This window comes from Aedes aegypti, chromosome 3 (assembly GCF_002204515.2).
Source record: "Aedes aegypti strain LVP_AGWG chromosome 3, AaegL5.0 Primary Assembly, whole genome shotgun sequence".
NCBI lineage: Eukaryota > Metazoa > Arthropoda > Insecta > Diptera > Culicidae > Aedes > Aedes aegypti.
In genome coordinates, this window is record NC_035109.1 from 271,010,102 (window position 1) to 271,026,433 (window position 16,332).

The window sequence follows — 16,332 nt, forward strand, 5'->3', positions numbered from 1 at the left end:
AGCTGGGTCGACCGAGTTGCCAGAAAGACTGGAAAACTCGTCTAATGTTGCGCCCGCTAGCACCATAAACGCAGTGAGAAAAAGGTTTCTCACGCAGTGCGGCCAGTGAACCAACAGATCATTTATCAAAAAATTACAGATGTGTTATTTTCGTAACTCTTATAAAATGCCTTTAAAACAAAGAATTTTTATCAGAAAAACTTCAATAACTTTTCAACTAAAAAAGATATACCGTGTACCTCCGCTAACTTGAACGGTACCTTATGCAAACCATCGGGGTTCATTTTTGATTTGTTCTTCTAGTCACCCTACGAACAACAGAAAATCATACTTCTGGTTACCCTTTTAGCTGTTTTGTTTTGATTCTGCGTTCCTTTCCACAGCGTTCCATTTCACTTTACTCCGTTTCATGAGCTGAATGACGTTTGAACAATTTTTAATCTGAACGATGTGCAAATTAGCGGGGTACAAATTAAAAAGTGTTCAGATTATATGTGGTCAAACCAACGGGGGTACTCGGTAAACAATCTTTTGCATGACAATTTGTGTTTTCAAAAAAAAAAAAACTAAATATAGTTCATAGACTACTTTGATTCGGGAGAAGCTCTAAATCGGCCAATTTTAGAGCTACAAAAATCTTTTTTTGGTAAGAATGCTTGAAATTGAATGGTATGCAATTTTCTGAAGCATGTATACTACAGTCAAATCTCCCTTGCTCGATATTTCGTATCTCGATAACTAGTTAGAGAACCATAGTAAAACTTGGTTCTCATGGCTACCTCGATGGTCCCTTGGATAACATTTGCACTGGTTTAGTGCACTATAACTCGATACCTCCCTGACTCGATAGTCCATTTAATATCGAGTTATAGATAGTTGACTGTTTAATTTCTACAAATAAGAAAGTTTGTTATATGAATTCTATGAAAATGTCGACAACCCTCGTATTCAATAACACCAAATAAACGACCTAACTAATACAAACAAGTTTGTAGACGACCGTTTACGTCTAATGTTTGATTCCAAAGCTGAAAATGTGTTTTTCAGCGCAAAACTGCTTTCTGAACCACTGTGCATTGTCATGCAACCTGTTTTATACACTAAACTATCCGAATAAACATTAGACAAAACGTGTTGGTGTAGGTACTCGTTTTCCTCTTATATTTTTATAACAAATGAGTGCTGTTTGCATGTCCAACGAGTGTATTATTAGGGGAAGAATCCAATGCAGTGAAAATATGCACTTCGGCTATGCAAACTTGAACGATGTCTATGCAAACTTGAACTAAGTGAAATTGTATGCATGTTTAAAAAGTAATTTGTAATCCAAGCTACGTTGTTGTTCATTTATTCAATAAAAAAAAAAATATATAGCCCTCGAGATGTGGCCAGGTTACAAGTTTATTCACCTGTAATTAATGAAGTGTAAAAGTGCACATACCTACACCACAACCATGTGTTGAACTCATAAATAGAATAAGGTACGAGGGTGCCATCACCAGCGCTTCATTCGTACGTGATGTTCTTCTCCAACATCCACTCAACAGGATGCTCCAGATTAATCTACTCTTGTTTTTCCCACGTGCTTATGCTGTTCAGAGTATAGTCACACATCATCCTCATTTCTGCCCAAGAAAAAGTAGGTTTGTATCAAGGGAGCTGGTCTTTACTGTTACTGTTTTGTGCAATCATACTGGAGGATTCTGTTTTTACCATTCCTTCTTTTCAACGAGTACCAACCCCCAAAAGCATAGCAATGCTCATTAAAAATGTGCACAGTTAAACGACTCTGCATATCTCAATTTGAGATTCTCAAACACAGTCTCACAGTCATCACATTTGGCCCCATATTCAAACAATTGGATTAAACCCTATGCAGATAGTGCTTCCGTTTTTTCGAAGAATTAAGAACGTCTATTTGTAAGTCGTCTGACACCTACATCCATTTGCAGCGAAAAGGATTTCGAAAACTTAGCAGCTACCTGCATGGGGAGGTTATGTACGAATAAGGAAAACCGGAAATTGATATGATTTTCTATTTCTGAAAGCTGTCTAACCTGCTGCTAGACGGGCTTTCTATGTTGTCGAGGAAATATTGGTAAAAGCTGGTGTAAGCCACTTGAGACAATTTCACAGTATCACAGCAGGGCTTGACACATTAATACACATGTCTACCAAATATGAAGTACTGAACTATAAACAAGACACACCTGTGTTATGTGCTCAGATTTTCAATTTTGTCGAACGTTGCAAAATAAAAACCGCCTCAAAGCCCTTTTTATATATCGTCACAAGGTATTAGTAGGAGAAAAAGCAGCTTGGCGAGATTGCTGCAGCAAAATGTTGAGAAAAGTATCATTACCACCAATTTGAACATGGGGAAATATATATTCAGCAGGGGAACTTATGTTTTCTTCCTAAAGGTTCATTTATCTTATTTTAACAATTATACATACATACAGTATTGGACAAAACATTTGCAACTTTTTCGATTTTCCATACAAAATGACCAACTTTGGTAAGCTAGATCTCAGTTGTTTATGGACCGATTTGAATGAAATTTTCACAGAACATCAGATATAACTTGAATTTTAACATATATTTTTGTATAATTTTTCCAATTACTAGTTTATAAGTTATAACGGTTTAACTAAAGTGTAATTTTCGACGAAAAATTCAAAACAATTTATCTCAAAATCTAATAGCCATACACAAATTGTCTTCAGCAAACTTGTTCATCTCGTTAACAGCTACAACTTTGCTGAAGATACCATGAAGCTATTCTATCAAAATGTTTAGTTATGTCATTTATAAAAAATCGTCAAAAAATTCAATTTAGTCAAACCGTTACTGCTTTTGACCTTGAGATTAGAAAAATCACTCAAAAATATATGTTAAAATTCAAGTTATGTCTGATGTTCTGCCAAAATTTCATTCAAATCGGTCCATAAATAGCTGAGATATAGCTTACCAAAGTTGGTCATTTTGTATGGAAAAACGAAAAAGTTGCAAATGTTTTGTTCAATACTGTACAGAGTAAGGTGGGGCAAAAGTTCGACCCTAGTGGTATAATCGAAGTTTCCAGAAAAACAATAGCAGGTGAAACAATATAAATACCATAAAATGAACCTGCAACATATTGGCTATAACTTTGCTCAATAAACTTATGTCAAAAGAATGGGTAAATATTAAAAGTTATAACAGTTTCCAAATTGATTGTCTTAAACGAAAGAGTTCTAATCTAGTATGGGACAGAAGTTTGATGGCTAAAACACAAAATATTGATACTTTATGTTTTCAGAAAAATACAAACTAAATTTTCTTCAAAAAATTTCTCCAAACAGGGTTAATTGCAATATACCCAAAAATATCAGTTTTTCGCAAAACTAAGTGAAAATGTAAAATTTTGATGACATTTTTCGCACGATCAGGGAAATTTCGCAAAATTTGAAGATACTATGTGATTTTTAGGTAATTTGCAAATTTTTGCCTGGATTTATATATGGGTCGCCCCGTTATTTCGAACTTTTACCCCAACTATGGGCCAAACATTGTTTCCAAGCATGTATGTAATGTAAGAACACAGCCAAGCAGACGTCACACTCTCATCATTGTCCATCGACCACCTTTTTAACGGTCGATTCAAAAATATGTTAGGTGGTCAATCCGCCACCCGCAGCGCTTGCTTCGTTTTTGTTCGTGTTTGACGTTTACACACTACCGCCATCTGTTGGCCCGTCGGCCAAACATGCTGATTTTAGCATTGGGCGTACATGTCCTCGTGACTATGATTTTGATCGAGATTTGTTCTAAGTGTTACGTCTGTTTGTCTGTGGTAAGAACTTATACGCCTTAAAGCATCCTTATGATGAGCCTAGAAACGCCCGTAAATAAAATATTGAAACAAATTTCATCTATATTTGGTTCCATCCAACGAAAGATTGATCATAAATTACAATATTCTCGTTGAAAAAAAATAGCCATAACTTTTCCAAATCCTCATCGATTTTTATGATATTTGGAGTGAAAGTCTCTTACTTGAATAGCATTCCCCAGACAACCAAAATGTACGTATAACGAAATCCCCTGGAGGCTTTGTATGTGCAACATTTCACTTATAAGATGTCGCTAATAGGCCTTCAACGTACAAAAGTGGAGGCGATATGCGTGCATATATTATGTGATGAATAATAACATACATTGCGTGTGTATAAATATTCTACCGAACTAACCTGTAATCTTATGCGCATCAAATTATGATAACAAATGTTGATTTGACAGCTGCTACGGATCGATTCGACTTACTTTGTACGAGTGTACGGGACGAAGCAAAATGTACAAATGAACTCAGAAAAAAGTGTTTTATGCGAGGAAACTCATCAATCCGACGAGTTTATCCACGGTGTTTTGCGGGTTTGATGTAATTAGTATGAATAAACGAGTAAAAACGTGAATTTTCATGCGATTTCTGGTTGTCTGGGTCGAACCTCCATGACATTTATAGGTTTTGTTTTGTATTGAACTAGAAATTTTAAAAAGAAACTTTTGCCCCATTCGAACTTATACCCCACTTTACTCTATCATCGTATTTATAAATGTCGACCGGTTACGGAACATGAGTCCGTTGCTCGATAAATACTTTTTAATTATAATTTCATCGTGTTACGGCTAACCAGCCATTTTTAAACTGTTAAAACTAAAAAAGGATGAATATTTTGACACACTTACACTACCCGCCATAAACACGGAATCACTAAAAAGTTATTCATGCAACTAGTTGCAAAAGGATGATTTTTTCAGATACAACGAGTGCTGAAAAAAACGAATTTTTCAACGAGTTATATACAACTTTATTTTTGAATGAGGGAAAGCCTGTAGAAGTGAAAAAAAACTCTCCTCCTATAGGCATAAAACCCTCAAACCTATCTTTATTTAGGCTCTTACCATTAAGTTTTAGAGGCCAACTCAATAATGTTATAAATAATGTTTATATTGATTTTGTAATTACGAAAAATGCCGTTATAGTTGGAATATTTCTTAGAGCATAAAAATATATGAAGAAAATCCACGTGTGCTTCCATGCGTAGTAACAGCTCAGTTTTCCTCAATCAGGTAGGCTGTGGAATGACTGTCACATATTTACACACTTCTATGGACCAATGCACGAGTTCATCATTTGACGTTTGAGCGGTGCCTTATTATTTACGTGACCATGGCAACGAGTGAATTTGGCACCGCTCAAACGTCAGATAATTGAACTCGTGCATCGGTCCATTGCCGATTCCATTTTCAATTACTGACCAGGTAAGACGCTGCATACAAAGCCACTGTCCATTATACCCACATAGTGCAGGTAAAATGAACATTTCGACCAGTTTTATGGTAAAGATGAAAACATGTGAAAATTTAACATTATTTGCCTGACTTCAACCAGATTTGTGTAAATTTATTTTACAGAGTACTTCTTCGGGTGTCCTTCCTTTGGATCTAGGACTAACATTGAGAGCACTCCCAAACACCTTAGGTCAATAAATAATTCGCAAGGCCAAATTCTGAGCCAGTACAAAATTGTTTGAGGTGATGAATTTATCAGCCTTCCTTCTCTTACCAGATAAATGCCCAAAACTTTGAACCCAAAGTATCATTTCTCTAAACCATAGGACTTCTTCGGTATGATGAATGGCGAAAATAGAATGGAAAAGGGCAAACACATTATAGGTCAGTGTCTCTTTCAAGTGGCGAAACATAAAACGGCTGTACACACCAACATCGTATTCTTCATCCTCGTGTACATACAGCCTTAGTGCTAAATACGTACCAACGAGTAGGTCAGTGGTCCTCAGCCTAACTGGTTGTGCGGGCCACCCTTTTGCTCTTAAAACACGTCGCGGGCCACTAGATGTAAACATATAAGTTCGACCAAAACGACTCGATTAGAATTATTTTCGACCAAAAAAATTCGATTGGCACGACTCATTCAAACAAGTTTTTCGACTTTTGTTACTTAACTTGAACGATTGGGGTCGATTTGAAACGAGACTCGACAACACTTACTTAAATTTCGTGCCAAAATGAACCAGCCTCTGATTGGTCCGCCAGACAGCGTTACCATCAATGATTATTGTACAATAGCTTCCGCACCTTCTGTGTTCAGCTTTTTTTTCTCTCCTTTTCAATTTTCAATGATGTGTACCAGTTTTCTGGCAACACAAGGATCATACAAGAGAAGAAGAGAACTAATAAGATGCCAGGTGTCACATCTTGTTTTAGGGGTCGGCAGGTGATTTCTGGAATTTGCGTGCTTATTATGTCTGGCAGTTACTAGCGATTTCAATCATCTTTCCAAATAACACTGATGTCCCTGGATTCTCAAGAGTTCATCCTTAGTGCAAAGATAAATGTCAAAAATTATAGGATTTCCGAAAATGAATGATAAGGCGAGTGTATTATTTCTTTAAAGATGAGGATGGATTTGATAAATCTTTAATATTATAAACATTTTTAATACAATAATTGTAACATTAGAATAATGACAACAATTAACCTCCATAGAAGAAAAAAAAACCTTAGCCGAATAAAAACTATGACTTCAGCGTTATTTTAGAATTAAAATACAAAATACTTAGAAAAATCGCTTCCTTACTTGAACTTTGTAAACTGCGCTACTAGTACGTTGGAAACTTTGGTGTTTTAAAGGAACGATGATATCAGACTTGAAGAAACTTTGGGTTATCAAACAAACAAAGGAATAAGAAATTGAAATTGTTTTCATTCGTTTCTTGATAACCATTCCATAAGGAAGAGAAAATCTGGAAAATTATCGAATGGCTTACTTTGCCAGATATTGCAGAAGATATCTAGTTATCTAAGATAACTTCTGAAATCACAAGATGCGGGCCGCACAACTCCAATATTCAAAATCACTCCGCGGGCCGCACAAAACCTTCTTGAGGGCCGCGGGCCGTAGTTTGGTGACCACTGGAGTAAGTATACGACGGATGCTATTGATGTTGCCACTCGGGTGCATTTTGTTTTGTCTGGAAAGAAGACCGTTTATTTATGGATACAGGCGAGCTACGTCAACGTTGACAAAAGGTTAATAATGCATGGTTTATGAATGAATGACCAGATAAGCTTTGTACAATGAGTAGGTTGAAACTGTTGGCAACCGCTTGCGAGGTCGATTTTAGTGATCGTTCAGATACTCCAACTTTTTTCGAGATAGTTAAGTAGATGTTGAGCCAGAAAAAAATGAGCTATATATAGAGTTGCTTGAAGTAGCTGGATACAAATGGTCCAAATGATTTGAACAGTTTTAGGAATATTATTTGTGCTCGTGTGCTTACAATGCTATGCTGAAATGTAATACTGCAATTCTTGAATTAATGCGAAAAAATGGATGCTTTTAATAGGAAAATATATGCAACGAGACTGAGCAGTGTAACAAATATACAAAAAGAAGAAAAACATCATTAAAATATCTGTAGTTGAGATCGATACAATTATTTTAATTTACGATACAGGTTGCGCAAATCATAAATCACCAGCAATGCAAAAGGCTATAAAGCCATCAAAGAGACGACAACAAAAGCATGAAACAACAGATAAATCGCAATGAAGAACTGATAATGCGTCACTGTGAAGCTTAACGGTATGAACATATATGGTTAACCGACTATGAGTATATTCTCATTTTTTGCCTTTTAACTATTGCAAAAGCTCAAATCTGAACACGGCGGAATGTATTCCAATTCCTAAGCCGTAAAATTAGCGAAGTAGATCTATCCATAAATTGTGGCAAATACAAAATAAGGATAAAGTTCGTTGTTTAATGGACGACTGCAATATTTTACCTTGAAACCAAGTTACTGTTAATATTTTCTATATCAGATCGTGTGCAATCACCAACTATCTATAAATCTGTAAAGTACCAAGCGTCTCCATGACCATAAAGCGAGAGCTCATTGCCAATTTGCTATGATCTTTATTTGCACAACACATTTCGTAATAATCGACTTAGCTATGGAACAATCAACACTTAATGAACAACCTCCTATCAGTGCCAATATTTGCTCACTCAACAAAGTCCCAGCAATAAATTAAATTTTTCGTTGGCCACCGCTACGCCGAAACCGAACCATCAACGTCAGCTTCCATTAGATTAAGCGCGCCAATACTGGCAAATAGCCAACCCGAAATTTTGTTGGACAACTCTCCCGTAGCACCATAAACCCATTTTTGTCACATTGAAATCACCACGATTCTTGCTTACCCATCAGACCGCACTACCAGATGTTAATGGACAATATGGTCGGCCAACGGTGAACATGAAAACCGTCATGATGCTCTGAGTTTATTCTAGGAGGTGGACGGACAGCGACAATCATAAGATAGTGTTGAATAAACAATGATTGTCGTTTATTCAGCACATGAAGAAGCAAACGCCACGCAACACATTCTTGTGCAACTGATTATAAGCGATTGCATAGTCGTAGGTTATGGAGAACAACTAATGGCAATAACATTATGTTATGATCACAAGAATTATTATTAGATGATGGAAGAAAGGTTACGGATCTTTCGTAAAATAAATTTCCTTAACTTTGATAAGAAACAAGATAAATATGAAAATTTCGATACAATAATGAGCAATCGAGGGAGTCAAAATAACATGCGTCTAAAGAAGGGAGACACTGTGTGTTTTATAAAAAAAGATAGCCAATAATAAAATTAGACATAGGTGGTAGATGGGGGTCACCCATTTTGCATAAGGACGTTTGGCATAAAGCAGTTTCATAGAACAACAGGTAGCATTTTAAAGATGGGTTAAACAATGCTCATTATGCCAAATGCCCATTATGCCAAATGTGCTTATGCGAAATGTCCTTATGCGTTATGCGAAATGTCCCAATTGAAAAAATAAACAATGGATTACATGCATGGCCTGATTCGCTATTCACCGCATAGTAACGCGCATGCGCTAGTGTCTAAGCACCTGAAACGTAAAGCGCTCAAGTAAAATTTCTCTTTTTTACCAAAGTAATTTTGACAGCTGACCCAGATGAGCGAAGTGTCACTTTTACTTGCGGAATAAATTGAGCGGCACATTTTTCCGTACGGAAATGTGACAGGTCCATTTGATTTGTACGGGAGGCGTTACCGACGTTATGAAATCAGTTCTAGGGTAACGGTCGTATTTTGGACCCCCTAAGAAAGTGATTTCAGTTTTGTGTCCCAATTAATTATTTGCACAGCGTAACCAAGTCAAAGAACATGTCAAAATGTAGAGAAAAACTTCCTCTACGAGATAAAAATCCCAAACGGTCATGTAGGATCCAAAAAACATCGAAAATAATTGAATTGTGAAACACTGTTTTCCATTATTTTGGACACACCAATACATTTTGGACCCTCAAAGTATATATTTTGGACCCCCGGCCTTTTTTTATCGTTCGGCGACTAAGTCCATGACACTGGATGTATAATATGCTTGCCCATAGTCCAATCAATCGATCGACAATGGAAAACCGAACAAATTCTACGCTTTTTGTTCAGAAATTTGAAAAAAGTTTTTGTTTACATTTGAGAAATTTCTGACGGCTTTAATTTCTGTGTGTAACGGGTTGTAACGGTTGTATTGATGCACCGATTAAATTAAATTAATTTCAGATAAAATAAACACATTTTCTTTGTACAAACGGTTGATGCAAGTGCGGAATAGTCCTATCTTTCCAAATGGCATGCAAATTGAGTTGGTCTTTAGATTTAAACTGGGAAATTTGCAGGAAAATGGCCAAGGGGGTCCAAAATATATTGGTTACCCTACTTCTCAGCAGCGTACAGCTCAAATAATTTCGGTAGTGGAATCATTCCTTTGCCGTTTCTTTTCCTATTCTTTTGCACAGTACTTATGATCAGCGTACCAGCCATAAGAGATCAGATGTCAAAATAACTTTGAAAAATCGCTAAAAGATAACGTGAAGAATATTTGTATGGCGAAAAGCATCTAACGATTTTTTTTAACATTAAGATCTATTTTCAAAAAAAGTATTTAGTACCGGTTGTGCATAATGATAATGGCTATTATGCCTACTAAATATTTTTTCGAATAATGCTTTCATTTACGAGAAATTGGAAGTTAGATGCCTTTCTCCATACAAAATGAAACGAGAAAACTTCTGCTGATCAACTGTGAACAAGAGCAAAGCGGGTAATCCATTGGAAATAAGCAATACAAATCAATCTAAATTCTCAAAAATATAAATTGGAAATTAAAATTCAAAATTAACACTTCAAATCCAATAAACAATTGACGAACAATTAACAAAAAGTAACATAAGCAAATATTGTAAAATGCTACTTTGGAATTTACACCGGCTTATTCATATCCAATTATTACTTATTTCGAATTATTTTATTGGCTGTTTTTGGACTTACTTTCTAGTTTATCTCCATATTAAGGTGAAGATAAATCGAAGCCAAAGTTCAAATTTTCAAGAGCACGGATCTGGAGAACCAAACATCCGTTCAAGCCGAAAACTTTATCGATTGGTCACTAGCTGGTGGTGACCAATCGATTAGGTTTTCATTTTCACCTTAAGGCATGATAATATTTTTCCCTCACAAATTTTCCGACCAGTTAATCGAAGCAGCCTCTACTGATCTCTATTCAATTGAGAAAACATAGCCAGTGGTGGTCAGTATTTTTGAACTTCCTGGATTTAGGCAGGGATCTTGTACTCAACAAGGAAAATCAAGGTTTCCATCCAAATCGCAAAGTCTGTTGTGTTTTGCCGGAAACTCTTAAAGATTACGAACTACTTCTAAAGAAAAACGTAAATTTACGACGACAAAACAGCTTGTTTGTTCACGATCGTATTGAAAGGTCTCACAATTGAATAAATGAAAAGTTAGATAAATGATTTACGTTGATTTTTTAGTACCGGAACCGAAAATACCAGTAATACTATGCATTTGTTGGCGCCGGAATACTGCCCCTATTCGCACAACAGTCCCTATGGGATTTCCTATATACATTGAACATTTATGCGAATAGGAGAAGACTACCGGTACAGAGTTGATCCTTGTACCGGCATTTACGAATGTTACTTAAACCTTTCATTTTTATTATGTTCTGCCGTAGATAAAATTCTGATTATGCTTAACATATCATGTGTAATACAGTAATGTCCCAATTTTGTCAGCCCCATGCTGCATTTAAGATTGACAAAATCGGAAAAGAGCTAAAATCGAAAAAAAAATCGACTGGTTTTAAGTTTTATTTAAACTTAAAGCGCAACCTAGAGTAATTGAGTGCATCAAAAGTGTAATAATGTGGAGTTTAATTGAATTAAGCTACGCCTATTACCTATTTTACACAAATATTTCATAATTTAAATCTGCTTTCCGGATTTTGATTCACAAGTGTCCGGATGTCAAGACGAGGCTTTCTCCAATTGTCCGGATTTAAGGACAAGACAAGAATGATTGATTTGGCTGTTTGAATGATAAAATCTTGTTTTTTAATCAAAAACTCTTTATCATTACTTAGATAAGATATGATGTGCAGCCACACAGAACATTATATAATTCTAGTGAAAATTTATTTAAAATAGCATTTGAACATTGGTTCCTGCTCAAGTGTCCGGATATTGATGCAGCACGGTACAGTGGAATTGAACATTGAATAATTTCAACCACATCCTTCATGAAAGCTTTACTGCGATCGTGTTGGACGAGCCGTTGCGTGCATGCGTTTTTGTTGGAAAAATCAAACTAGTCAAGCAAAAACTGTGTCATCATGTTGAAAAACTATCTGATCTATTTATTTTCTTAAACGATGGAGGAAAATGTGCACATTATTGAAATCAGCTTTATTTTCGATATAAGTTTAATGGCAAATTCATGGCAAGGGCAATGGCAAGGGGGAGAGAAAGGTTGATAGTTTTTGTTGAAGGTTGAAAACTCCAGTCGAACGTAAAGGATGCTACCAGCTACCACACCGTTTTTTTTTATACATCCCAAAAAATAATTTGAACCCAGAGGGATGTGAATTGTTTGCAATTCAAAACAAGTAGGGCTTTTGTTGGCATTTTTTTGATTTAGGTGCACTCCAAGGCCGCAAAGCTTACTGTGCTGGCGAATCAATGGTGTTGACCAAACGTCAAACACATTATACGAGCAAAACAGATTTTAGACGAAACTAACGTCAATATCTTGCACTGTTAATTTGCATAGGGTAAACAATGTTTTATTCGCCTACTCATCTTCACATTTTCTTGTACTCTAGACGAAAATTACTTATTGTTCTAGGATGGCTATCTGTTCTGTGCTTAAAGACTTAGTTTTATGATTTTGTTTATAAAACAAATATTTTTTACTTCCATTTTTTCTATGTAGGGATGATTCAAATATAACGTAACGAAAAATTTTCCAATTTTAGATCCCCACCCTCCCCCACGTAACAGCTTTTGTATGGAATATTTAATTTTTTTGTATGGACCGTAACACAACAGAAGACTCCCTCCCTCCTCCTGTTGCGTTACGTAATATTTGAACGGTCGCTAATTGACTTTATGCACCCAATATTGCCAGTATTGACATGTTTAGTTTGATTAATATAAATAAAAATTTGGGGTGACAAAAACGGGCAAAAAAGATACTAAAATCGGGGGCTGACAAAATCGGGTCATTTCTGTATCTGTCGAGCGAAATTGCAATCTTTAATAATCGTATTTCAATAAAAGGTCTTATTCTTTTCTTTATTGAACACCTTTCACCCATATTTATGACAATTTTTTGAATGATTTTCAGAAACATTCTTAAACTTTTCAAACGAGTAGGGGAAAAGCACTAATTTTCGACTCACAAGAAATCTGTGCCATACAAGAAACGTATGAAGGGTCGAAAATTATTGCTGGGTTGAACATTGGTGCTCTTAGAATTATGCAAAATTCATCATTTGTTGTATGTGTATGTGTCGAGTGAAGAATAAAAGTATCAATTTAAGTGAAAAAATCTGGCGGCTATCTTGGATTTTGACGTCATTTTGATTTTAAGCAATATAATGAATTTTTCACCTTGTTAGTACTCAACATGTTGAATTTCGAAGCTACCACTAAAACAGTCTAATTATACTCTTCTTCTCACTCTTTTTTCCAGTTTAATGAATAGGAATTATCTTATGTAATGCGTTTTTGATGACAGAATGATGTGAATGACATATCTTTGAATTCAAGAATAATGAATTGATAGACCAACAATTTTATTTAAACATATGCATTATTGTTGTTCATTGAATGAAATTTATAAATTGCGCGTTGGGATACTTATTAGTAAATCTTGTGATTATATCTGTAGTTTTCATGTAGAACATTGCCAAAAGTGCATTTATTTATACACTCAAGAAAACAACCCTCTATAAATACAGGTGCATTTGCACATACATTGGCCAAATCCTAATTCTGATTAATTCTGTTTGTACCCCAAAAAATGAAATTTGTCGGAAACCTGCTTTAAACCCAAATCCAAACTAAAACAGATCCAACATTTTTCGTCTGTTGATATCTTGGTGAGAACATGTTTTCCACCTTTATTCGTAGGCGCAACAAAAATCAACTTTTTTAAAACTAACAATTTTTAAATCTTTTTTGTTAAAATACAACTTGGTAAATTCACTTTCATAGTTTTTTTTTATTGCATGAAAAACAAGTTCTTTGCCTCCAACTGACGTGCAAAATTGACTAGCTATAGGTTAGATGCACCGGTAATCGCCATAGCACCAGTAACCACCACCTCCATTTATATACCATTATATGATTCAAATAGGCGTATATAGTTGAGTTTTCATAAAAGCACTTTAAAATGATGCGGAAACAAAAACTTCAAAATTTGCTGTGAAAATAATAGAAAAAAAAATAGTTTTCTTAAAAGTTTAGCATCTTATTTCGCAATGATGTTCTTCTCTTCACAACCTGCCATAAGAAACCAACGTTTCAACAATTCAGGAACCGAAATTAAAAACATGACAAATATTGAGTGTATATGATCCTGTATTTGCAACACCAGCTTTAAATACAAAAACCAAGTTTCTAACCATAAGAACTGATAATTCCTACTAAAGATAGAAAACTGTCGTTCAGCATATGTACATAATTCAAAAACTTTCGATTGGTTTAAAATAAACAAAATATCCATAGGGTGCTCCTGCGAGAGCGAAAACACACTCATTTGGCCGGCAATGCGAAGTCGAATAATATAGCGAATCCGGTAAAACGTGATTATATAATTTATCTCACTAACCCAATATCCTTTCCATCACAACTGTGGAGATGCAAAAAAAAAACTTGCTATGCGGTTTGAAAGTGCAATTTTTATTAAGGTCTCGCTAGTCTAATTGAAAATAAAGTTAAATGATGTTACGCAAAATCCCCAATGTATTATCAATCAAAAGAACGTGTTCGACCATTCTTGTGGGACAGATTTGGAATCATAAAAAAAACAATCAAAAATAGGAAAGCCCCAGGCGATGATAGAATTTTTGAAATCCATATAAATGAACTTCAAAAAAGTAGTCCATCTTCTAGGATGAAATACTTATTCAACAAATGTTTTCAGCTGTAAAATTTCTTAAATGATGTAAATATTCTATAGGTTGTACCGATTTTGCAACCAGACAAAAATCCTTCTGATGCCTTTAGCAATAGTTCAACTATAAAGATCGAATATACACTGAACTTCTTACGAAGTCAAAGTTTTCTAAGATACATATTATAAAACAATCGATAGATACTTCAATGAAGATTAGTCTGACGCCACGCTGTGGCTAATGAGGTTAGCCTTTTAGAGTTAAGCGAAGTATGCACTTCAACACAAAAGTAATCGCCTATCTCGATGCATGGGAAATTTCTTGCAAGAAATGCTCAAGAAAAGCATTTTTCTTTTATCGAAGTACGCAGTTGAAAAGAAATGTCAATTCAAATGAAGCTCACTGTAGGAAATTTCTTGACCATTTCTTGGGCAGAAATTTTTACTTTTCTTGAGCGGAACAGCATAGTTAGCTTTAACCAAATATCGTCGATTAAATTTAGCGGTTTTTGAATTGAAAAACTGATCACGGTCCATTAAATATTTAGTACTTTCCACTGAATACCATCAATCGCAATGCAATTTCCACCGTTGTAAAATCCCACCTCTTACCTCGAAAAAGCGCGCAAATGATTATCAGCAGCACACATGTGAACGAGTTTATTCCATTCATGTTGCCGTTTCTGTATCCATTCACTTAACTACGGTAAATCCTTGGCTATACGGTTTCTGAAGCACTAAACGTTTTAGCTCGGCTCCTTGCACTTGCTACTTCCAATCGGTTTAAATCCTGATTTTATGATGGTAAAATGTCACCACCGCCACCAATCAACACCAACTGATAAAACACGACCAATTCGTTCAGGCGTCCAACATCCGACTGAACTGCTCCTCCGAGCAGGACCGATGGAGAAGCGTGGCGTGTAATAATTCGAACAGGATGCCGTTCAAATGAAGCAGTGGAAGTGCGCGCTTATAAATTTTTGTTCTTGTGTCTTTTGCATACGGCGCGAGGATGGGTTCAGATGGTTCAGATAGAGCATATTTACTGTGGGCCCGAACGGTATTGTATGTAATAAAAATACATGATTTACCCAAGTTTAGTGCTATCTATTTTTTTTTTAGACTGAATATTAGAATATTAGAATATAATAACATGTTTTTTCTCCCTTATTATTAAAACTTACAATTGTGTTAAATATTGCTTTGCGGTGGCTCATACAACCAACCTCTCTTTTTAATCCACGTTTTTGATGATGTTTGTAGTTGATAGTCGTATGTTGTCAATTTGTGAGCACGTTTCATTCTATTGTTTTGAATGAGTTACACACACACGCATTTTATTGATCTTAACCAAGTACTAATCCTATGTAAATATTTTCAATTTTTTTGGCTGAATACAATCTTATTGATATCATTGCATCATAATATTAAGGGGGGTCTGTAGCCTTGAGGTTACGCTTTCGCTTCATAAGCGGAATGTCATGGGTTCGATTCCCAGCCCCTCCACAAAAAAAAAACCCGTCCAGCCACCAGAAGACGCCTCACGGAGGACCGTGCTTTGAGGAGCACATCCATCCTCCGTCAGTATCAGATGGTGACTGAGACAAACTGACCCTCTTCGCAGGCAGCTAGCCTCACTAACAGCAGAGCTCTCTCCTACCTGCTCGGTGTGAGAGTAAAAGAGTAGGAGAGAGTGAAAGTTGATGTAAATATAGATAAATTGAAAATAGATCTGTATCGGTA

General features: G+C 35.7%; 1 protein-coding gene across 1 annotated transcript in view; it reads right to left on the reverse strand.

The window, feature by feature from the left end:
• LOC5577223 overlaps window positions 1-15,454 on the reverse strand; it is a 48,866-nt gene extending 33,412 nt beyond the window's left edge. Inside the window, exon 1 of the mRNA XM_021852915.1 lies at window positions 15,199-15,454. Within this exon, the coding sequence (XP_021708607.1) occupies window positions 15,199-15,259 (61 nt within the window). The 5' untranslated portion in view covers window positions 15,260-15,454. The remainder of the gene's footprint in view (window positions 1-15,198) is intronic.
• Between the last annotated feature and the right edge of the window lie 878 nt (window positions 15,455-16,332).